The sequence below is a fragment of the Leptonychotes weddellii genome, chromosome 6 (genome assembly GCF_054177405.1).
Source record: "Leptonychotes weddellii isolate Sample4059 chromosome 6, ASM5417740v2, whole genome shotgun sequence".
Taxonomy (NCBI): domain Eukaryota; kingdom Metazoa; phylum Chordata; class Mammalia; order Carnivora; family Phocidae; genus Leptonychotes; species Leptonychotes weddellii.
In genome coordinates, this window is record NC_138374.1 from 52,316,931 (window position 1) to 52,340,355 (window position 23,425).

At 35.6% G+C, this 23,425-nt stretch overlaps 1 protein-coding gene and 1 long non-coding RNA gene across 3 annotated transcripts in view; both read left to right on the forward strand.

Annotated features, from left to right (window-relative positions):
* Positions 1–23,425, forward strand: part of LOC102730702 (putative E3 ubiquitin-protein ligase HERC4) — a 93,822-nt gene that overhangs the window by 48,600 nt on the left and 21,797 nt on the right. The window contains exons 11-15 of one of the 2 annotated variants that reach the window (XM_081824166.1): positions 5,156–5,275; positions 13,035–13,058; positions 15,266–15,364; positions 16,903–17,070; positions 17,321–17,464. In XM_081824166.1, the coding sequence (XP_081680292.1) occupies positions 5,156–5,275; positions 13,035–13,058; positions 15,266–15,364; positions 16,903–17,070; positions 17,321–17,464 (555 nt within the window). The remainder of the gene's footprint in view (positions 1–5,155; positions 5,276–13,034; positions 13,059–15,265; positions 15,365–16,902; positions 17,071–17,320; positions 17,465–23,425) is intronic. The other variant, XM_081824167.1, reaches the window with a different exon arrangement.
* On the forward strand, positions 5,283–8,464 carry LOC145722214 (uncharacterized). Its single transcript, XR_014146315.1, has 2 exons — positions 5,283–6,059; positions 6,271–8,464. It is a non-coding gene; the product is annotated as an uncharacterized LOC145722214 (long non-coding RNA).

Below are 23,425 nucleotides of genomic sequence, written 5' to 3' on the forward strand. Positions count from 1 at the left end.
TTTCTTAAGGAAATTAACTGTAATTCTGTAATATCATCTACCTGACTATCCAGGCATATTCAAATTTCTTCTGTTGTACCAAAAAATTTTTTGTATTGCTGCTTTTTAAAAAACTTGAGTCCAGTCAAATTTCTTTTCCTTCTTTTTTTTTTTTTTTACATTTATTGAGTCTTATCTGTCTTTTACTATTTGTGAACAAAGTATGTATCTTTATATATTTGGGTCTCTATTTTCTGTCAGCAATGTTTTGCAGTTCTGAGGTCTTACACATCTTTTTTTTTTTAAAAGATTTTATTTATTTATTTGACAGAGAAAGACACAGCGAGAGAGGGAACACAAACGGGGAGTGGGAGAGGGAGAAGCACACTCCCCGCCAAGCAGGGAGCCCGATGTGGGACTCGATCCCGGGACTCCAGGATCATGACCTGAGCCGAAGGCAGTCGCTTAACCAACTGAGCCACCCAGGCGCCCGGTCTTACACATCTTTTGTTAAATTTATTCCTAGGGGTCCCTGGGTGGCTCAGTCGTTAAGCATCTGCCTTCGGCTCAGGTCATGATCCCAGAGTCCTGGGATCGAGCCCTGCGTCAGACTCCCTACTCAGTGGGAAGCCTGCTTCTCCCTCTCCCACTCCCTCTGCCTGTGTTCCCTCTCTCGCTGTCTCTCTCTCTCAAATAAATAAAATCTTAAAAAAAAAAAAATTATTCCTAAATATTTTGTTGTTGCTATTGTAAATGAAATTTAATTTTTTTTAATTTTCCAATTGTTTATTGCTAGTATGGAGAAATTCACTTGTGTTTTGTGTATTGGCCTTGTACTCTGTGACCTTGGTAAATTAATTTATTAGTTTCAGTAATTCTCTTACAGATTCATTTGGATTTTTTATGTACACAAGCATGTTATTTTCTTCCCTTATTGACTAAGACTTCTAGTACGATGTTGACTATTAATGGTTGCAGTGGACATCCTTGCCTAGTTCCTAGTCTTAGAAAGAAAGCATTCAATATTTTATCAATAAGTATGATGGTAGCTGTAAAATGTTTGTGTTTTTTTTTAGATGGGCTTTATCTGTTTGAAGAAGTCCCCTTCTATTCCTGTTTTGCTTAGAGTGTTTATTATGAAGAGTTGCTGAATTTTGTTAGATGTTTTTCTGTGCATCTGTTGAGATGAACAAGCCCTTTTTTTTTCTTTTCTGCCTTTTTTCTGAAACATAGTGAAATTCATTGATATTTGAGCCTTGCATTCCTTGGATTCCAGTTGGGCATTGTATGTTATACTTTATATATATATTATTGGGCTTAATTTGCTAATATTTTATTGAAAGTTTTATGTCTATATTCATAAAGGATGTTGATCTGATAATTTTTGTTTCTCATATTGTCATTGACTTTTAGTATCAAGGTTACTCTAACTTCATAAAATGAATTAAGAAATAATCCCTCTTTCTCTCTTTTCTGAGTTTAAGATTGGTATTATTTCTTCCTTAAATGTTAGATAGTGAAACTATCTTAATCTGGAATTTTCTTTTGGGAAATTTTAAAATGTTATATTAAATTTTAAAAATAGAGTATAATTCATGTTTTCTGTTTCTTCCTGAGTCAGTTTTGGTAACTCCATGTGGTGATGTTTATGTATGTCTGTATGGTGATGGCCCCTTTTTCATTCTTGATAGTGGTAATTTGTGTCTTCTCTGTCTTTCTCAGAGTCTTTCAACTTTATTGATATTTTCATTAAAACATGTTTGCTTTCATTGGTTTTTCTCATGTTTTTTTCTCTTTTATCAATTTCTGTTTTTTATATCCTTTTCTCTACTTGATTTGTCCTTAATTTGGTCATCATTTTTACATCCTTGAAAGAGAGGCTTAGGTTTTAGACCTTTTTTTTCTAACATGATCATTTAATGCTGTTTTCTTCTATGCCCTGTTTGACCAGCATCCCACAAATTTTGATATGTTGTGTTTTTATTTTCATTAAGTTCAAAGTATTTTCCTAAAGCCTCTGTCTTCTTGCTCCAACATCTGAATTATCTTTGAGTCTGGCTCTGTTGATTGCTGTGCCTCTAGACTTTTTTGTGTGTGGTTTCTGTTTGATTGTTTTGTTTTTCTTGTTTGCTTTTTCATATATCTCATAATTTTTGATTGTCCATAAAATAGTAAAGGCTGGAGTAAAGAGATTTAAAGCCTATAAATGGGTACATCTCTTCTGTGTGGCTAATGTGGGGACTTAAGTCAGTCTAGTCAGGAGTTAAACTGGGATTGAGTTTTTATTTTGCTATAGTTATCTTCATTGTACCAGAGGCCTCAGATTCCTCTAATGCTGCCTGAGACGTAGGGCAGAGGTGAAGTGTCAGTTTTTTTCTCAGTGTTTGTATTCTGCTCTGTATGCCTGCTTGATAGAGGGGTTTCTCTTCTCACTCTTGCCCCCTCCTCAGTGGTAAACTGGTCTTGCTTGTTAACTCAGTGCTAAACTGGTCTTGCTTGTTAACTCAGTGCTTTCAAGGTTAATAGAGGAGTGGACACAGGAAATGTTCTTTGTTGTTATTGTATAGCATTGGTCTTAGGTGATTATGTATGCTTGGACCTTAAGGTGGGACTTTCTCAGAGTTTCTGATCCCTCCCTCATCAGTCCTCTAGTCCTACTGATCGAAGATTCTGGGCTTGGGACTGTTCTTACCCCATTCCTTCTGACTACTGAGGTGAGGGTTTTTTCCCCTCCTCCAACAATGAGGCATGGAATTTGCTTCACCTTCCTCAGTGATTTACGACTGGGCAGGGTAGCAGGCCTTTTTTTTTTTTTCTTTTTTTTGTCATGGTGGCAGCCAATTCCTTGCACCACTGAGAGAGACTCATGATCTTTTACCCTGTTTCCAGTCATCCTCATGGCTACCCATTGGAGGTGTGTGGAAAAGAGTCTATGAGTGCATGCAAACTATCTGGGGCACCTAGGGGTTTTATACTGTCAGGCTATTCCATACTCAGCCATAAGCAGTTTCTTAGAATGTTAACTGATTTCTTCTTCCCTCCTTGCTTGACAGTGGTATCTTCTTGCTTTGCCACAGGTGACCTTTTTCTAGCATTTTGTTTCTCTTTGGAACTATCTGTCAATCCTTGGGTTTCAGACTACCTGATTATCTTATGGCTTTAGCACTCTGATGGATTCAAGAGACATTTTGGGTTATTTAGAGGTGTTAACAGTTTAGAGTCCTGTGTGCTAGGATTTTCCAAATATCTTTTAGTTACTGACTTTTCGTTTAATTCCATTGTGGTCAGAGAACATACTTCATTATACCTTGGATTCCTTTAAATGTATTTATTTATTAAGACTTGTTTTGTGGTCCATGATATTTTATTTTAGTATTTTAGTGAACATTCTGTGTACAATTATTGGATGGGATATTCTGTTATGGTGAATTCAAGTTGGTTGAAATTGTTCAGATCTTTGGTGTTTTGTGGTTTTGTCTATTTTTTTCTATAGGTAATCAAGAGAGGGGTGTTAAAATTAGCAACAAATTGTGTCAGTTCTCCCTTCATGTATTTTGAAGCACTGTTAATTTGGAATTGTTACATGACTTCTTGACAAATCAATCCTTTTATCATTATGCTTATCAAATGTGCATTTTTTTCTCTAGAAATGCTTGTCTTGAAGTCTACTTCTAAGAGTAACCTCCCAGTTGCTGCTTTCTGCTGGGATGTGTTTTTTTTCCCCCAAGTCTCACCTTGTGCACTCACGGTTTGAGAGGTTAGCCAAAGCGGGGCGCCTGGATGGCTCAGTCAGTTAAGCGGCTGCCTTTGGCTCAAGTCATGATCCTGGGGTCTTGGAATGAAGCCCGGAGTGGAGTCAGACTCTCTCTCCCTCTACCCCTCCCCCTGCTGGTGCTTACTTGCTCACTTGCTCTCTCTCTCTCTCAAACGAACAAACAAATAAACATTAAAAAAAGAGAGGTAAAGATGTGGGAGGACTTTGCATGCTGGTTTTTTGGCTTCACCCTCTGGATTCCTTTCTGGGATTTGTATTCCTCATTGTCTGCCACATTTGCTGCCTCACTTTGTGACATTTGCCTCTTCTGTCTGGTAAAACTGCTGCTTTGTGCTTGAGCTCTTACCCCCTACTCCTGATGCTGATTTGGAAGCACTCCCTTGGGGCAAAAATGTGTATCACACATGCTCCTTTCAAAGATTGTGTCCTTTCCTGTTTCTGCTTACTTTTGGTTGATCTCCAGTATTTTCAAATTGTTGGGGTTTTATATATTGTCCAGAGTTTATAATTGTTACTGTCAGGAGGTTAATCTGACATAAGGAGCTCTGCTATATCCAGCACTGGAACACCTCTATGTCTCTTTTAACTTACAGCAACCCCCACTTTTTTATCCCATTCCCTTAACTGTTTGGAGATTCCTGGCCAGTCTTCTTATGAAAGTCCTATGATCAGAATATTTTATTGTTTCTCTATGGTGATGTTTAATTTGTTCCTCTATCCCTTGTACTACCTATGAACTGGAATTTAGATCAGGAGGCTTGATAAGATTCAAGTTAAACGTTTTTCTGCTTCATAGATGATGCCTGTACTTCCTTTTGCATTATATCAGCAGGAACGTTATATTTTATTGTCTCAGTATCGGTGGTGATTGGTTTGATCACTCGGTTAAGATAGTGCTCTTCACTGCAAAGATTTGTTTTTCCCTTTGTAATTAGTAAGTAATTTCTAGGGTGGTAATTTGTACTCTCTTCATTTTTTGTGTCCTACCCAAATGTCACCTCTTAGTTTTATTCAGATGCCAGTACAGAGTAACACTTAATAAGCATTAGCTATTATTATTACTTAATTCCTATTCCCTAAGCTGAAGTTCTTATATATTCTAGTTTTTATATACCATAAATACTTTAATGGTACATATCTCATATTATGTGGTGGTTACAGAAATATCTTTCTTTTTTTAGTAGATTTTGAGGTACTAAATGCAGATATTCCATCTTAGACATCTTTATGTTTCACACAGCACTTAACTAACATTTTGCATATAGTAGGTACTCAGTAATTTTTTTTTTTATAGAAAGAAAATTAGCTAAGGAATCTCAAGACTTTTTCTATTTAAAACATTTTTTAATCTCTATTGGGTACTGGTTAAACTTAATGTTGATTATACTTTTTTTTTTGTAGGTAAATGAGAAATCGGGACAGATTATACAGTATGATAAATTTTATATACATGAAGTACAAGAATTGATAGACATAAGGAATGATTATATCAACTGGGTCCAACAGCAGGCCTATGGAATGGTATGTTTCCTATTGCATCTTATGATTTCATTTTTATGTATCATTTATTCTCACAGAAAAGAAACAATTGCTTGTTTTTGAAACACCAGTTTTTTCAGAGCTTTTATTCAAAGCTTATTTTTGAAATAAAAACACATTGGGAAGGAGTGGCTACTTACTGTGCAGTATTTATAAGTAGACATTCCGCTCTTACACCAAAGCCCAGCCAACTAAAGAAAAATGCAAATGTGACATGGATTTTTACACTTGATCTTAGCCAAAAGGCTGAGAAGCGATGTGACATGGATTTTTAACTCTCACTTATTTTCCTTGAGGTTGCCTCTTAATTCTCTTATGTTGAGTATACTGGAGTCCCTGATACTGGAACTCTAGGAATGTATTACTATTGTGAGATTAGTGCCTCAGAATTACCAGAAGAGAGTTGTAGGACCATTGATTCCAGTTTTTCCCCTTTCATGTTTTTAATTTTATTTCAGAGTTTTGACATAAATCCCCATGTGTACATAATTCTTCCCGTGTGGCTAAGTCTCTAATAACTAGAAACTTAATGTCCCATTAAAATAATAGCAGTCGTATAAAGCTTCATGTAGACACACAAAATTTTAGTATAGAAATGGATAAGCAATTAGATATAAAACAGATTTGCTAACCATTGTAGTATACTTGAGGCCAACTTTTTCCCCCATGAAGTAGGTAATTTAAGCAGTGTGTATGTAGCAGTTGTAGAAGGGCGAGTAGCCTTTCACTGCTTGCTAGGCACCAGCTGCAAACTCCTTGTGGATAGGCACTCTATAATTTTTTTTTTTTTTTTAAGATTTTATTTATTTATCTGAGAGAGAATGGGAGACAGAAAGCATGAGAGGGGGAGGATCAGAGGGAGAAGCAGACTCCCCGCCGAGCAGGGAGCCCGATGCGGGACTCGATCCCGGGACTCCAGGATCATGACCTGAGCCGAAGGCAGTTGCTTAACCAACTGAGCCACCCAGGCGCCCCAGGCACTCTATAATTTTATTCACCAGTACTTCTAATAGTCTTTGGAATATGTGTAGTAGGCACCAAACACAGTAGTTTTGAATGGCAGTGTGATTAGTGCATGCTAATTTTAGAATACTCTCATCTGTAGAAATCAGGTCACTTTTAGAACATCTTTTGCTCCCCTAGGTATATGCATCTTGATTGGAAGAGACTTGTTGATTTTTTTTCCCCTGGAATCATTGGGAGTCTAAGTCAAATTTGTAGCCTTTCTGTAGATTTAGGTCTACTCATTTGCTCATTCAACAAATACTGAGAATATTGAAAACCTCCAGTGACAGGCATCAATTGAGGTATTGGAAATACCGTGAGGAACCAGACAGATAAGGGCCGTGTTCTTAGGCAGTTGGTAATCTGGTGGGCAAGATGGAAAGTAATCCAGTAAAGCAAAAAATACTAGCTAATAATGTACACTCTATGTAGAGAATTAAAAGAATATAAGAAAGACTGTGGTTGATTTCTTGCAATTGGGTAATCAGAAAAGTCCTGTCTGCTGAAGTATGGGCTATAATCTAAGTGACAGGAAGCAACCATGTAAGATCAAACCAAAGAGGATATGAAGAAAAATGAATATCCAGTAAAAGACCTTAGGTGAGAACAAGCTTGACATGTTTGAAGGATAGGAGGAGGACAGTATGGCTAAAATACGGGAGTGGGAAGAGTTCTGGGAAAGGATCAGAGAAATGGACAGGCACCAAATCATGGAGGGTTTAGTAAATTAGGATCAAGAACTTGGATTTCATCTGATGTGTTATGGTAAGCCATCAGAGGGTCAGAATCCTGACTTTGTATATAAGCCCAGACACAGCAATGTAGGGTACCCTAGGTCTTTGAGCAGTGTTTTTGAAACTGGAGTGATATATGGACCCCTTTTAAAGTAAAACAGTTTCTAAGAAGTCCAGCATTCACTTACATTATTTATGATTGTCTTACTTAAATATGTTCAAACACTAAACTAGTTCTGAACTCCTGGTGCCTAGATTTTAAAAGAACTCTAAAACCATAACAAATTTATAAATTAATTATAAATAACACTACAAATTTTAAAAATCAAGTTAATATTAGTGTAGAGGATAATTGTTTTGATGAATCTCACCTCACAGCCTAAATAGGATGAGAAAGTAGTGTAACATAAGAGCACCTGGGTTCAAATCCCAGCTTAGCATTTACTCACTCTGTGTCCTTGAAGAAATGACTTAATTCTTTTTCTGTAAATTAGGGATAACAGTACCTACCTTTTCTAGTTACTGAGAAGATTAATTGGTATGATCAATATAAAGTGCTTAGGGCAGTTCTTGGCACATAGTTAAGTCTTGGTAAAATGATGGTTATTGCTGGCTGCCTATACACAGGCTTTGTTTGGCAATAGCCTCTATTCTGAGGTGTCTCATAACTCTCTTTAATCTTGCTGTCTTTCTCTATTTGAACTACAATGAAACATTTGCTTTTAGAATGAGATGTCATGCTCATTTGGCCTTCACTCATCAAGCACATCATTTATGTATGAAGTCCTAGACATAGAGATCCTTCCTGTGTGGTGCCAATGTGATTACATTCACAACCATTGGAACTCTTGGGGTTTCATGGTAATACTGGGATTATAAATGGATTTCCTAATTTTAGATTTTTTTTAATCAATTTTTTAAAAGTCTGCTATAAAAACATTAAAATTACAAATTCTCCCAGAGCACTCATAGACCCCTAAAATTATATCCTTCAGGGATCTGCAGGCCTAGTTTGAGAAACATTATCTTCATCACTATGAATTAGATACCTTTGCCTTCTGAATTTATATCTAGTATGTAGGTCGTAAAATACTTGTATTCTGAGCAAGTAGGACAAATCTAAATTAGCCAGTCTAATAGGATTTTTTAGTTTGTAGTAATCTTGGTGCTGTGTGGAAAAGCTGTGGTTTGTTTACTTTTAAGTTTGGCAGGCCTGTATCCAAGCTCCTCTTGGTATATAGCTGTAGTGATATCAAATTGAATTTCCTTAGGAGTTATTTCAGTGCTGTTGTTTTCTGCTAAGGGGGAGGCAGTAGAAGAGTACCTTCTATTTCTAGGCTTTCCTCTTTGCTTCTCGTTCTCTCCAGATTATGTGTTTGCTATACTTGATAATTGCCCTCTATTACTCTGCTCTTTCAACCACAAGCTTTTCCTTTCTCTTCATTTGTAGACAGAATGAGTGAAAGCTTTTCTTTATTTAATTTGCATAATGGGTTTAATATCACATCTTAGAAATCAAAATGTAGAACCCGTGATTTGTGTTCTTCTATACCTTTGGGAATAGAAAGCTGTCATTTACTTTGAAGAAGGTCTTTGTGCAACTCTTGTATAGTTTATTAATTTATATTACAGCATTGGATTTTACAAAGCTTCTTTCTTCCAGAGAGTTCAAAGCACTTTCACATTTCACATTTACACGTAACTCTAAAGACATTTTTCCTGGGGCTTTTTAATAAAATTCATACTTACATTACTAGCCTTAATGCTAAGCTAAACTATCACATTAACACTCTAAGTAAAATTTTAAAGAATCTATCCTAAAGATAATTACATGCTATTTTGTAATGATATGGATGTGTATGTATGTGTATTTGTATACATATGTGCATATGTATATACACGTGTATACACATACATGCAAACGTATATGTACACACATGTATACCACTATTGAATAAGAGTTATAGTCTTGAAATAATTCCATTGCTTCAGTGTAGAAGCTTAAAATATTCTTTGATAAAACGTAATTACTATGAGTTAAAAGGAGTATATGTCTATAAGTATTATATATACACACACGTATACATACATATATAAATGTATGTATATATATGAAAACTTTACATTGTTCTAAATACTGCAAGGAAATTATTTTACCTGTATTATATTTGTCTTCATGCTATAATCTTTTGAGATATTTTTTTCCTCCATTTCTTTTCTTTCCCAGTTAAGGATTTTAAGAATCCAGCAGGTATACACTTCCCTGATCCCTAAACATTAAAAACTAATTCTGTGAAGTTCTTTGCTTTTCTTATAATATCCTTTTGTACTGCTGAGACTTCTAACTTTACCTCATCTCCTTTCATTTTCCCATCCCTTTTAACCTCTTTCTTTTTACATGTTTTTATAAAGTTTTTGCTTGAATCCTATGTAAGCTTCTCTTGTTTTTTGTTTTTCAATACTCTGATCTTGGTGTATGAAACTTTTTTTCAGTTGAAGTCCTTTTGCTTTTTCTCTGTTTTTCTCCTTCTACAGTTAATCTCTTGGCAAAATAAAATGGCACATGGGTTCTCTTTCTCTTCTGCTATTTGATTTTTCTCCACTTTCTAGGTACTGTTCTCAGTTGTATATTTCCTTACCCTCTTTTAACTTTGCTTTTAAGTTGAAAATACTTCAGTGGTTGCTACTAAACTCTGCTCTTTTTCTTCCCTTTCTTATACTTCTAGTTACTGTATATGCATATCATCGATATTTATTTAGTAAAAATTGACTGATTTAGAATGAAGTATAGAAAGGTATGTGCTGGGTCTGCTTGTTTGAATTACTATATGATTAATGTTACACATTTTTAAAAATACTTATTTCAAGAACTGTATAGCTATGTAAGGCATGTCAGATACAAGTAGATACTAGTGAAAATACTTGGTGAAATTTTTACAGTCTTTGATGCTGCATTACATATATATTTTTTTAAGTCATAAGTCTTATATATTTGATATTAGTTGTGCTGTGTATAAATCATCACTATATTTGTTCGATGGAGTTAAAGTTGTACTTTACCTATGGACAGTGCTGAGCTAGCTATGTGACATGTTCACCAGCAAACTAGAAAGATAGACTGATACAACAGTTGGGGAGACCAGCTTGGGAAAGATACATCAGTACCTTCTGGGTTTAAGTTTTGTTCTCATTAAATAAAAAGAAGAAAAATACATTTGTGCTCCCTTGCAACTGTAATATTTCCTAGAAAAGGTCGTCCTTGCTTTTTAAAGCTCTCTTAATCCTTTTTAATGGCATTAATATTTTGCTGACTAAATTCTTCGACTAACTCCTTATACATTGGATTACCAAATTATGTTTACATATTTCCATTTCCTTCATGTTTTAGAAGTTATCTTGTTTCTATCTAGTTACCAAGACCTTTCATTTTTACTGGAATTACTTCATTAACTTCAGTATCCCCTCTTTATGCCTTCTTAGAGTAATCCTGTGTTATGTCATTATATCAAGATGACACCAGCAATGATATAATGTTTTGCCGTAAGTAACTAGTTGAAACTAAAATGTGCCAAGAAGCTCCATCTTTTTGTCTATAACCAACTGGAACCATCATTAATCATTGGTGTTAAAAGCATCCTTAGTGAAGTCTCTTTTACACCATGAGAACCTGACTTTTGAACATTGCTTCAAGCCTTTCTCACTCCAGCTTCTAGGACATTGAGTAACTAAAGTTAGGCATACCTTGACCCATTTTTAGGACTCCCATCTAAAAACAGCCAGCAGGGCGCCTGGGTGGCTCAGTTGGTTAAGCGACTGCCTTCGACTCAGGTCATGATCCTGGAGTCCCGGGATTGAGTCCCACATCGGGCCCCCTGCTCAGCAGGGAGTCTGCTTCTCCCTCTGACCCTACCCCCTCTCGTGTTCTCTCTCTCATTCTCTCTCTCTCTCGCTCTCAAATAAATAAAATCTTTAAAAATAAATAAATAAAAATAAAAAAAATAAAAACAGCCAACAACTAGTGCTTGAGTATGTGATTTGGAGCCAATAGTAGGTCACACATTGATATGTTGAATTTTTAGTAATAGACCTTTAATTTACCTCACATGTTTTATGATAGTCTATCTCCAACCCCCACTTGACTTTTTTTCCTTTTAAAATTCTCTTGGAAATACTACTTTGACTTTGACTACTTTGCAACTAATATAACAACTACCTTGCAACTCTAGTATTTCTCAGAAGAGTTCATCCATTGCTCTTTTAAGTATTTACCTTTTTTTCTTTTTGCATTTACCTTTTTAAAAATGTTTGAGCTTCGGGGCACCTGGGTGGCTCAGTTGTTAAGCATCTGCCTTCAGCTCAGGTCATGATCTCGGCATCCTGGGATCGAGCCCCGCATCGGGCTCCCTGCTCAGCAGGAAGCCTGCTTCTCCAACTCCCCCTGCTTGTGTTCCTTCTCTCGCTGTGTCTCTCTCTGTCAAATAAATAAATAAAATCTTTAAAAAAAAAAAAAAAAGCTTTTGTCTAAGATCCTTAACCCTTAAACTTAAATTTCTAATAATGATCTTAATCTGGTTTACCCTTTGATGCTGCTCTCCTAGACAATCATTCTACTTGATATCTATCAAATTTTCCATATGTCCCATTATTTCCTGTATCCTTTTCAGCTTACAGTCAAACTTAGGTTCTGCTTTAGTATGGTTTAGTCACACCATAAATTCTAACAATCTTACTGACTTCCCCAGTTCATAATGATATGCATAGCACCTTTATCTATTTACATGTAGCAATAAAAAAATAGTGCTTATATATTGTTTTATTATTTACTTAAGAAAAAAATTAATCTCCCATGATCTAAACTGTCTTGGTATCTAGTGTAGTTATCAAGCAGGCTATAGGTAGCCAGAAGATATTGAAAGGTGTTTCTTTGCTTGTTTAGACTTTCATAGTAATAATAGCACTTTTAAAATGTCCCACAAGATATACTATAAAAGAATGTCAGATATTCCTTTTAAGTTGGTTTCAAATTAAACTGAGTGTAATCTAAAAGGCTTTCTCTGCAGTACAGCTTCTAAATATGTTCTTGTTAACACTGACAGTGGGGGCACTTATCTAATGAAAACTTGGTACTCTGAATTTTTTAGAAGAAAATATTAATCAATAATTACGTTTTTCTGAATAGGATTTGTATGGAGTCATATTTTGCTTATGCTCATACTGCTTTGGTTTTATTTAGCACAATATAGTGAGAGAACCTTAAGTCTTTGCTCATATCTTAAAGTGTCCAAAGGTACCCCCAAGGCATGCGAGCATTTAGCATACTACAAAGTTAGAGGGAATAGTCCACACAAGACTGCCCTCACTTCTGGCACCAATTGCAATTTTGGGGGGTTCCCCACACCCACCTTTAGGTTCAATAATTGGTTTCAAGTTCTCGCAGAACTCACTGACAACCGTTATACTGATGTTTACAGTTTATTATAGGGGAAGCACACAAATTAAAATGAGTCAGTTAAAATAACTAATGGCTTAATTTTCTTCACTTTGTTTACATATAGCGTTTTAATCTACTAATGACTTTTCAAACATTTTGTCAAAATTAATCAAGTCCTGAAGTCTGGGGAATATTTTCTCCATTTTTCCAGGTGGAGTAACTGTGAGACATAAAATTACATCTTCTAGACCAAGTTTAGGTTTAGTTTTCCTATTCTACCTAAATTCTACAAATGGGGTGCTTAGTTGCTAAAGCCAAATTTCATTATGTTCAAGCCTTGATAATTTTATGGCCACAGATACATGAAACAAAGTTCCTGTTTTTATAGATAGAGATACATAAGGTGCACGTGCAAAGGGTAAGTTTTGTTGTAGATGTATCTTGGTCTACTTCATTAATTCAGTATTCTGCTGTAGCAAAATATATGAAATGCTACTTTGAATAGGAATAGTTAAATTTGGACACTAACATTGCTCTTTCATTACTGTTACATTCTGCACTGCTTTCTTAGGATGTCAACCATGGATTAACTGAGGTAAGTTTGGTGTAATGCAGTCTCATGTTCAGAGTGAGATATACTCTGTTTTGTCTTAAGTGATAGGAGAGCAAAAGGTTCCGTTTTGTGTGATTTTTATTTTTTTAATAAGTATATAGGAATTGTCCTATATAACATTTCAGAGGAATTTTCTGAAGAAGAATAAAACTTCTATTTTAGTTAACATTACACCTATATGATGCCCTTCAACAATATTTGTGTTAAAATAGTTTCTACCCTCCTAAAGTCTTCCAGTATAAAATTAATATGTGTCCTTTGTAATAAAAGCAGACTTTTAAAATCTGACAAATGCTTACCCAGTAAGGTAAAAAATACTTTATATTACAGAACTAAAATGATTTTCAGTTTTTAAACTAATAATTGATACTCAGAATGATCATAAAGTTAAATAAACTCATATGGTCATCTTCCTCACTTTGTATAATATACCATCTTAACATACAAAGTTCTAGCACTTTAGTTTACATTATCAACAAACCTAAACCACCTTTTTTTTTTTTAACACTTGGGATTGTTATAGTACTTCTTTTATACTTCTGTTACAGACTTTAGGTTTTATTGTTTTGTTTTTTCCCAGCACTTGAACCAGTGAAACATTTAGAATTAACTTTATATCATAGGCCTAGTATTGTTTGCATCCTCATCTTCACATAGAAGTAGCACATAAAATTATGAAATCATAGACTTTTACCAGAAAGGACCTTAGAAATCATCTTGGTAGTTTTGAGTTTCAGAGTAGTGAAATCACTTTCTGCCATCAGTAGGTAGTGACACAAATACAGGATCAAGGTAAAAATTGTCATATGAAAAATAGTGAAGAATGATGATTTAAGGTTAATATAACTCAGCCTGCTGTCTTATATGTTGACAACAAAGAGTTGATAGTCTCATCATACTCTATACTGTTTGGGCCCCATTGAATTATTTTGTTTGTTTTCGTTAAGAGAGACTTAGGTAAAATACATTTAAAAGAAGGCATTTAGGATGGAGAAGGGCTGGAAACCATATTCAGAATGACTGGACAAACTGGGAATGTTTAGTGTGGAAGAAAGACAATTTAGAGAGAGCCTGGGGACTTGAAATATGTTAAACCGTGTATGCTTTCCTGCAATGAAGACTGAAATACAAATGAAGTAATGCATAGTAAGGTATAGAAATGTGAATTCAGACTTTAAATAAAGAGAACTTCCTAAGCACTTAAGGAGTGGATTGTTTCATGGTGTATTGTCTTCACAGAAACTTTACAGCAGGGGGCTCTGTTTCAGGGCTGACACAAAAACATTGCCTTGTTGGGTACCTGGTAGGAATCCTCCAACTGCAAGAATCTGTGGCTGGAAATGCATAGCTCTTGTATTTTTCTGCATCGTTAAAATACTTAGCGATCAATCACTGTATTACTTGGCTAGGATAAATATAAAGTGATTAATGTGTGATAATGGTAATAATAGGTCAGTTTTCTCAACTTTAAGGATTGACAGAAAATAATACTGGTGGTGCTAATTTTGTAGGTTAAATGAATGAAAGATTGTTGGACTTATTTGTTGGCACTCTAATGACATACAATAAATATCTGTTAAATGAATGAATAATCAGATTGCTTATTATTGGCCTCAGTTGCTAGAGTAGTCCTAAAATATAAGAACTGGGTAATGTGTTTAACATAGGAGCCCCCAATTTTATTTTATTTTAATTTTAATTTTTAAGAGGAGGGAGGGAGGGGAGAGAGAGGAAAAGAGGGGGAGAGAGAGAATCTTAAGCAGGCTCCATGCGCAGCATGAAGCCTGATGTGGGGCTCGATCTCACAATCCTGAGATCATGACCTGAGCTGAAATCAAGAGTTGGATGCTTAACTGAATGAACCACCCAGGTGCCCAGGAGCCCCCAGTTTTAGAATATATTTGCAGCCTAATTCACTGAATCTTGGAATTTACAATTGTATGGACTTTGAAGTATACAATTCCCTCCTACAATTGGGGTTATTGGGAATTGGGGTTATTCCAGTGCCTCACCTGATTATCAGTAAAAATTCCATATTTGGAAGTAAGCAATATGTTTTATTTATAATTCCTGAACAGCAGATAAGTGAATAAACCAAGAATGTGATCAGCTTTAAAAGAAATGACAGCACCTACAAAAAAATATATCACAAATCAATTTGTACTAATACGTTAATTTTTTATTTTTAGTTGGCAGATATCCCTGTTACAATCTGCACATATCCATTTGTATTTGATGCCCAAGCAAAAACTACTCTGTTACAAACAGATGCAGTGTTACAGATGCAGGTAAAATACAGTTTAATACAAATCTGATTTGAGAATGGTTTTTGAATTGTTTCTGTGAGGTTTTTTAAAAAGTAAATATTTGAAGTTTGCCTATAATCAGTAATCCTTGGGAACATTCTGTACCTCAGTGGTCTGGCTTTTGCAAAGTACCTTTGGTACCTTATAAAGAAGACTGTTGCATTGGTTACATGTATATTCTTATGAGGGCTACTTATATATATTTAAATGAAAATAGAATAGTTTAGCCTTTAATCATTTTATATCTAAAAAAAGGTATGAGCCTTTTTTGTTACAGAAATAACGCAGTTTTTGTAAACAGTTTTACTAGTTTCCTTGATAAACATTGGTTTGTTTCAAATCTTGCTTCATTATATATTCCATATTTATATACTTGGTAAAAAATGGAAGTAACTAGAGATGAGATGAAGTAAAGTAAGAGGAATTTGATCACTTGTTAGGGGGAGGATATGAAGTTTCCTTGAAGAAAGTTTTTAGTAATAAATAAGGCATTTTCCTAAGATTGGTCATCTCCTGCTCCTCCCTCTCTTTTCTCCCCCAACCTGCTCTGTTCTATGTTGAACATTTTTTCATTTATAATGAGATTTTTTTAACTGATTTATGTTATGACTTTGAGAGCTACAGTAGATTTGCTTTATCTTTTGAGCCTGTAAATTAAAAAGTTTTTGAGTTTTATTTTCTAGCATAGAGTATCAGATGGTAGAAGCTAAGGACTAAGAGAAGGATGGCAAGAAACCTTGAGCACTTAATATTCTAAAAATGCTTTAAAAAAATTATCCCCACCCCAGTTTTGACAGTTATTTTCATTCCTTTAAAATAAATGCATTTAGTATTTTAAATGCCTCCAGATATTTAAAGCATAAATACTAGGGGAATTTTAGAGATGTGTTATATCCATTTTCATCAACAGAAGAAATAAATATTTTTGTAGGGTTTATACTAACAGCTGGCGAACCAGCTTTTGGATGGTCCTTGTTAAAACAATAATTGCCTCGTGCTTTTAATATATAGTATATTCCATTTTAGAACAAGAACACAGGAAAAACCATACAAAAAAACCAAAGGTTTTAGATGGTAGAGGACAAATGTTTGGTTTGTGAGCACATGTGGTGATCACTGTACTAGATGAATTTCTATAATACTACTTAGCCAGGCTGTTCCTTATTCTCTTTAGAGGTTGTTTTCATGCTGTTTTCTTTTTCTTCTCACTCTTCATCCCTGTTACTTTTTGAGAAATAGCAGTGTTCAGATTTACCATATTATATTATAGTTCTTTGCTTGTTTAATGGTATCGTTAGAAATACTTCAGTCTAAAAACATTCAAAAGGACACTCTTTATGCTGAGAATACAGTTTTATTAAGCTTACAACTGTATTAGGTGCTCTGTGAATTCAGTAGTATAGGTAGTATTATAGGAATTATAAATATAGGATTATAATCAATAGGTAGAAGTTAGCTTACCTAGTCACATTAGTTTCTTTATAGCATCGCTATTAAAATTTTAATCTTTTGTTTTCTAGATGGCTATTGACCAGGCCCACAGACAGAATGTCTCCTCTCTTTTTCTCCCAGTGATTGAATCTGTGAATCCCTGCTTAATTCTAGTTGTACGTAGAGAAAATATTGTAGGAGATGCAATGGAAGTCCTTAGGAAAACAAAGAATATAGACTACAAAAAGCCACTCAAGGTAATTTGACATTTTCTGTTATATATATTACAGTATATGCTCAGCAATTAATAGTTTTAAAAAATTAAGAAGTTTTATATAGTAGATATGTATAAAAATTTACTGTATAAAACTTCTTAAATTTTTTAAACTATTAATTGCTGAGCATTTATTGTTAATAAATTACATGTTATGGGCTCTCGCTCTCTCTCGGCTCTCCAGAATATACTTCCATTTCTTTACGTTCAGTGTTTGCATTATGCTATTTTAGGTTATATTTGTTGGAGAAGATGCTGTTGATGCAGGAGGAGTACGCAAAGAATTTTTCTTGCTCATCATGAGAGAATTGTTGGATCCTAAATATGGCATGTTTAGGTATTACGAAGATTCCAGGCTCATTTGGTTTTCTGATAAGGTGAGGTCTAACTGTCTAAATTATTTCTAATTTAGAGATAATTTAGAATAATCTAAATAATTTTAGAAATATACCTATGTATGTATACCTACATGTGTCAAGTTGACTCAGTAAATAAAAGTTATTACTGGATTCCTAACATTCAGAGATTTGCTTTATTACAGTTTGAAAAATTACAAACTTTTGGACTCAGAGTCATCAGAACACCTTAATACTTCTCACACATTTCAAATTAGCAAAATAAATTAAAGGAATGGTCAGCCTGAGAATGATGGTGACCTTTCCTTCTGCTGATTTAGATTTGAGGATTAGATGATAATTACCAGATTAACTTTTCCTCTCGGAAGAATTAATTTATCATTAGCAGTCATTGATTTCTCTACCTTATCATTTAGGGCAGAGGTAACTACTCAGCAAATTATAGTCCATAAGCTAAATTCTTTTCCACACATGTTCTTGTAAAGAAAGTCATGTCCACTCATTTACCTGTTCATGGCTACTTTTTAGCTACAACTGGAAGAGGCAGAGTTGAGTGGTTAAGACAGAGACCCTTTGATCAACAAAGCCTAAAATATTTACCATCTGTCCCCTTACAGAAAAAGTTTGCTACCCTTGATTTAGAGACTATAAATGAAATGGGGATGGTTCAGTTACAGAACGAGTTGAAAGAAATTTGAATGGAATATTTACTGTCGGTTCTAAAAACCTTGATGTGTTATTTATTCATTGTTTCAGGAGGCTTGCTGTCCTTTGTCATGTTAGCAGTCGTTGATCAGTGCCTGGGCTCATTAATTTATTAGGTTGCAAAAATGGTGCTACTCTTAAATTTATATTTCATTTTATTGGCTTGGATACTTCTATATGGAGAAATTTCCCTACATCTACTATTTGGTTCCTTAGTAGTATAATTCATATGGGGAAGGATTCTCTTTCTTCAGTTGCCAATTTTGCAAAAGAATGAATCTGTTCATTGGCATACTTCAGTGGTGACAATTTGTTTTTTAGTTTTGTTTTCAAATATTATTTATTCATGGATTTAAGTATATTTGATGTTTTTAGTCCATTGTAGTTATTATCTTTATTGATGCTCATATTATCCCATCTTTGTCTAGGGGGAGCTCTACAGGTTGGAGAGTTTTGTTTTGTTTTTTAAGATTTTATTTATTTGAGAGAGAGCACAAGTGGGGGGGAGGGGCAGAGGGAGAAGCAGACTCCCCACTGAGCAGGGAGCCCGATGGTGGGGCTCAATCCTAGGACCCTGGGATCATGACCTGAGCCAAAGGCAGACACTTAACTGACTGAGCCACCCAGTCACCCCAGTAGGTGGACAATCTGACTGAATTACAGTCTCCTCCTTGGCTTGGTCTCTTAGGGTAGTTTGTTAATGGTGTGGCAGATGGATAGGATGGAAGCCTGTCCTGCTAGGATCACAAAGAGTTCTGTGGGCCTTTATTCAGTTCTACAGAGAGGTAATGTTTTGAAACCAGGGGAGGGGCAGCCTTTTTTTTTTTTAAAGATTTGCTTTTATTTATGTGAGAGAGCACAAGAGGGGTTAGGGTCAGAGGGAGAAGCAGACTCCCCGCTGAGCAGGGAGCCCAGTGCGGGACTCAATTCAGGGTATCCGGGATCATGACCTGAGCTGAAGGCAGTCGCCCAACCAACTGAGCCACCCAGGCGCCCGGGAGGGGTAGTTTTAACAAGCTTTATCATGGATTTCTGTGAGACCTTTTCAGTTATATCTTGATTTGGCCAATGGGAGCCCTGTTGAACTTGTTCCTCTTTTGTGTACTTTTGACATGTCCCATTTTTTCTTAATTCTTTACATTTAGTACAACAAATGTTCCGGGCTCTTCTTGTGTTTATCCCAGCCCTGGCAATAGCCATTTCTCCTTAAAAGCCCTGACTTCTTCAGATGGAAATGGTATTTAGAAATCGTGTTCTGGATGCTAAGTGTACTCACTACTACCAGGGAGTCATTGCTTTCAGATTCTCAGCAGACAGAAAGAACTAGGAGCTATAACTATGTACACATCTTATGGTTTCCAGACACAAGATCATACTGATACCTCTAATTCTTTTTCTTTTTCTTTTTTTTTTTACGATTTTATTTATTTATTGAGAGAGAATGCACGCACAAGTGGGGGGAGGGAGCAGGAGAAGCAGACCCCCTGCTGAGCAGGGAGCCTGATGCAGGGCTCAATCCCAGGACTTTTATTTATTTGAGAGAGAGAGAGAGAGAATGAGCAGGGGGTGGAGCAGAGGCAGAGGGAGAAGCAGACTCCCTGCTCAGCAGGGAGCCTGATGTGGGACTTGATCCTGGAACTCCAGGATAATGACCTGAGCCGAAGGCACCCAAGATTGTTTTGATTATTAGGGGTCTCTTGGAATTTTGTATGAACTTTACGGTTAGCTTGTCCATATCTTCAAAAAAGGCCATTAAGGATTTGATGGAGAAGGTGTTGAATAAACGTTTTGTTCTTTTTGATGCTGTCATAAATTGAACTTTTTCAGAAATTTTATTTTTGGTTTGTTCATTGCTAGGGCATAGAAATCAAGCTGCTTTTTGTATGTTGATCTTGTATCATGCAACTTTGCTGAATTCATTTATCAGTTCTAATAGGTGGTTTTGTGGATGCTTCAGGATTTTCTTTATATGAGATCATGGCATCCACAAATGAAATAGATTTAATTTTACTTCTTTCCCTCCAATTTAAATACCTTTATTTCTTTTTCTTGCCTACTTGCCTTGGCTAGAACTTTGTCAAAACACTGTCAAATACAAGTGGTAAGAGTGGACATGCTTTTCTTGTTCCTGATCTGAGTTGGATGTTAGCTGTGGATTTTTCATAAATTCCTTTTATCAGGTTAAGGAAGTTCTCTCCTATGTCTAGTTTGTTGAGTATATTTATCATGAAAGAGAGTAAGATTTTCTCAGATGCCTTTTCTGCTTCAAGATGATTGTGTGCTTTCCTTCCTTCATTCCATTAATGTGATGTATTACATTGGTGCATTTTCTTATGTCAAGCCACCTTGTATTCTTTTTTTTAATTAATTTTTTTTTTTAAGATTTTATTTATTTGACAGAGAGAGCACAAGCAGGGGGAGCAGCAGGCAGAGGGAGAGGGAGAAGCAGGCTTCCTGCCGAGCAGGGCCGAAGGCAGCCGCTTAATCGACTGAGCCACCCAGGCACCCCGCCACCTTGTATTCTTGAGATAAAGCCCACTTGGTCATGGTGTATAATCCATTTAGTTGACCTGTATTCTGTTGATGATTTTTTTTATCCTTATTTGTTAAGGATACTGGTCTGTAGTTTTCTTTTTGGTGTTTGTGATGCCTTTGTCTGTCTTTGGTGTCATGTTAGTTTGACCTCACAAATGAGTTAGAAAATGTACCCTCATCTTCCATTTCTTGAAAAAGGAAAAATTGGTGTTACTTATTCTTTAAATGTTTGGTAGGATCTGGTCCTAGGCTTTTCTTTGTTGGAAGGGTTTTTTTGTTTTGTAAGATTTTATTTACTTGAAAGACAGAGAAAGAGAGCATATGCGCAGGGGGAGGGGTAGAAAGAGAGGAGAGGGAATCCCAAGCTGACTCCCCACTGCGCGTGGAGACCCAGATGGGGCTGTCCCCCAACCCTGAGATGGTGACCTGAGCCAAAACCAAGAGTTGGACGCTTAATCAGCTGAGCTACCCAGGTGCCCTTTTGGAAGGTTTTTTATTTTGAGGGGTTTTTAAAAGATTTTATTTATTTATTTGAGAGGGAGCATGAGCTGGGGGAGGGGCAGAGGGACCCCAAGATCATGACCCAAGCCAAAGGCAGACATTTAACTGACTGAGCCACCCAGGCACCCCTGGAGGTTTATTGATGAGCGATTCAGTTTCTTGTTATAGGTTGTGTCTTAGGGGTTTGTTTGTTTGTTTTTAGATTTTCTAGTTCTTCTGGTGTCAGTTTGGTAGTTTGTATGTTTATAGGAATTTATTCATTTCATCTAGATTATCTATTTTGTTGTCATATAGTTCATGGTATTCTGTTACAGTCCTTTTTATTCTGTAAGAACGATAGTAATGTCCCCACTTTCAATCCTGATTTTAGTAATGTGAGTCTTTCTTTTTTTCTTGGTCATTCTAACTAAAGGTTTGTCAGTTTTGTTGATCTTTTAAAAGAATCAGCTTTTGGTTTTGTTGCTTCTATGTATTGTTTTTCTATTCTATATTTTATTTATCTCCACTTTAATCTTCATTGATAATCTCCCGCTACTAGCATTGGGTTTAGTTTGGTCTTCATTTTGTAGTTCCTTAAGATATAAAGTTTGGTTATTGATTTGAGATGTTTTTTTCTTTTTTAATATATATGTTTATAACTATAAATTTCCCTATGAATACTGATTTCACTGTATCATATAGGTTTTTATATTGTGATACCTTCTTTGACCCATTGGTTGTTTAGGAGTGTGTTAATTTTCACATCTTTGAATTCTCCATATTTCCTTTTTTTTTTTTTTAAGAATTTATTTTTAAGTAATCTCTACACCCTACGTGAGGCTCAGACCCGCAACCCCGAGATAAGAATTGCACACTCCACCAGATGAGCTAACCAGGCGCCCTGTCTCCATATTTCTTCTGTTGTTGATTTCTAGTTTTATTCCACTGTGGTCTGAAAATATATTTTTTATGATTTTAGTCTTTTTAAATTTATTGAGACCTATTTTTTGACCTAACATATGGTCTCTCTCCTGGAAAATGTTCCACGTGCACTTAAGAACATGTATTCTGTTGTGGAATGGAATGTTCTGTAGCTATCTGTTAGGTCTGGTTGTTTTATAGTATTTTTCAAGTTCTCTATTTCCTTATTGATCTTCTGTCTGATTGTTATATCTGTTATTGAAGGTGGGATATTGAAGCTTCCAACTATTATTTTAGAACTGTATCTCTCCCTTCAGTTGTGTCAATTTTTACTTCATATATTTTAAAGCTGTATTGTTAGGTATGTAGATGTTTGTAAATGTTATATATCTTCTTCATGAATTGATGCTTTTTGATTTAAAGTCTATTTCATCTCATAGTAGTATAGCCACTCAGCTCTTTGGCTATTATTTACATAGTATATCATTTTTTCAAACTTTCACTTTCAATCTAGTGTCTTTGGATTTAGAGTGAGGTTTATAGGCATATGCAGATCTTCCTAGACTTACAGTGGGGTTATGTTCCAGTAAACCCATTGTAAGTTGGAAATTTTATAGGTCAACATGCATTGAATACACCTAACCTATTGGACATTATAGCTTAGCCTAGCCTACATTAAACATGCTCAGAACAGGGGCACCTGGTTCAGTGTCTGCCTTTGGCTTAGGTCATGGTCCCAGGGTCCTGGGATTGAGCGCCGCGTTGGGCTCCCTGCTCAGTGGGGAGTCTGCTTCTCCCTCTGCCTCTGCCCCTCCCCCCAACTTGTGCTGTAGCTCTCTCTCAAATAAATAAAATCTTTAAAAAAAAATGCTCAAAACACTTATATTAGCCTACTGTTGGGCAAAATCATCTAACACTAAGCCTATTTTATAACCAAGTGTTGAATATCACACTTAAGTTTTACTGAAAGTGAAAAATAAAATGGTTCTATGAGCACAGGGATTATTAAGTGTGTTGTTTGTTTACCCTCATGATTGCAGGGCTGACTGTTGTGCTCAGCATCACAGGAGTATCTTACTGCATGTTGCTAGCCCAGGGAAAGAGCAACATTTAAAATTTGAAGTACGATTTCTACTGATATAGTTATCACTTTTGCACCACTGTAAAATCAGAAAATCATGTCAAACATAAGTTAGGGACCGGCTGTCGTTGAATAATGGTTTTTTTTTTAAAAATCCTTCCTGCTAGTCTCTGCCTTTTGATTATAGAATTTAATTCATTTACATTTCAAGCTGGGTTTTTTTAAAAGATTTTATTTATTTGAGAGAGAGCGAAAGAGAG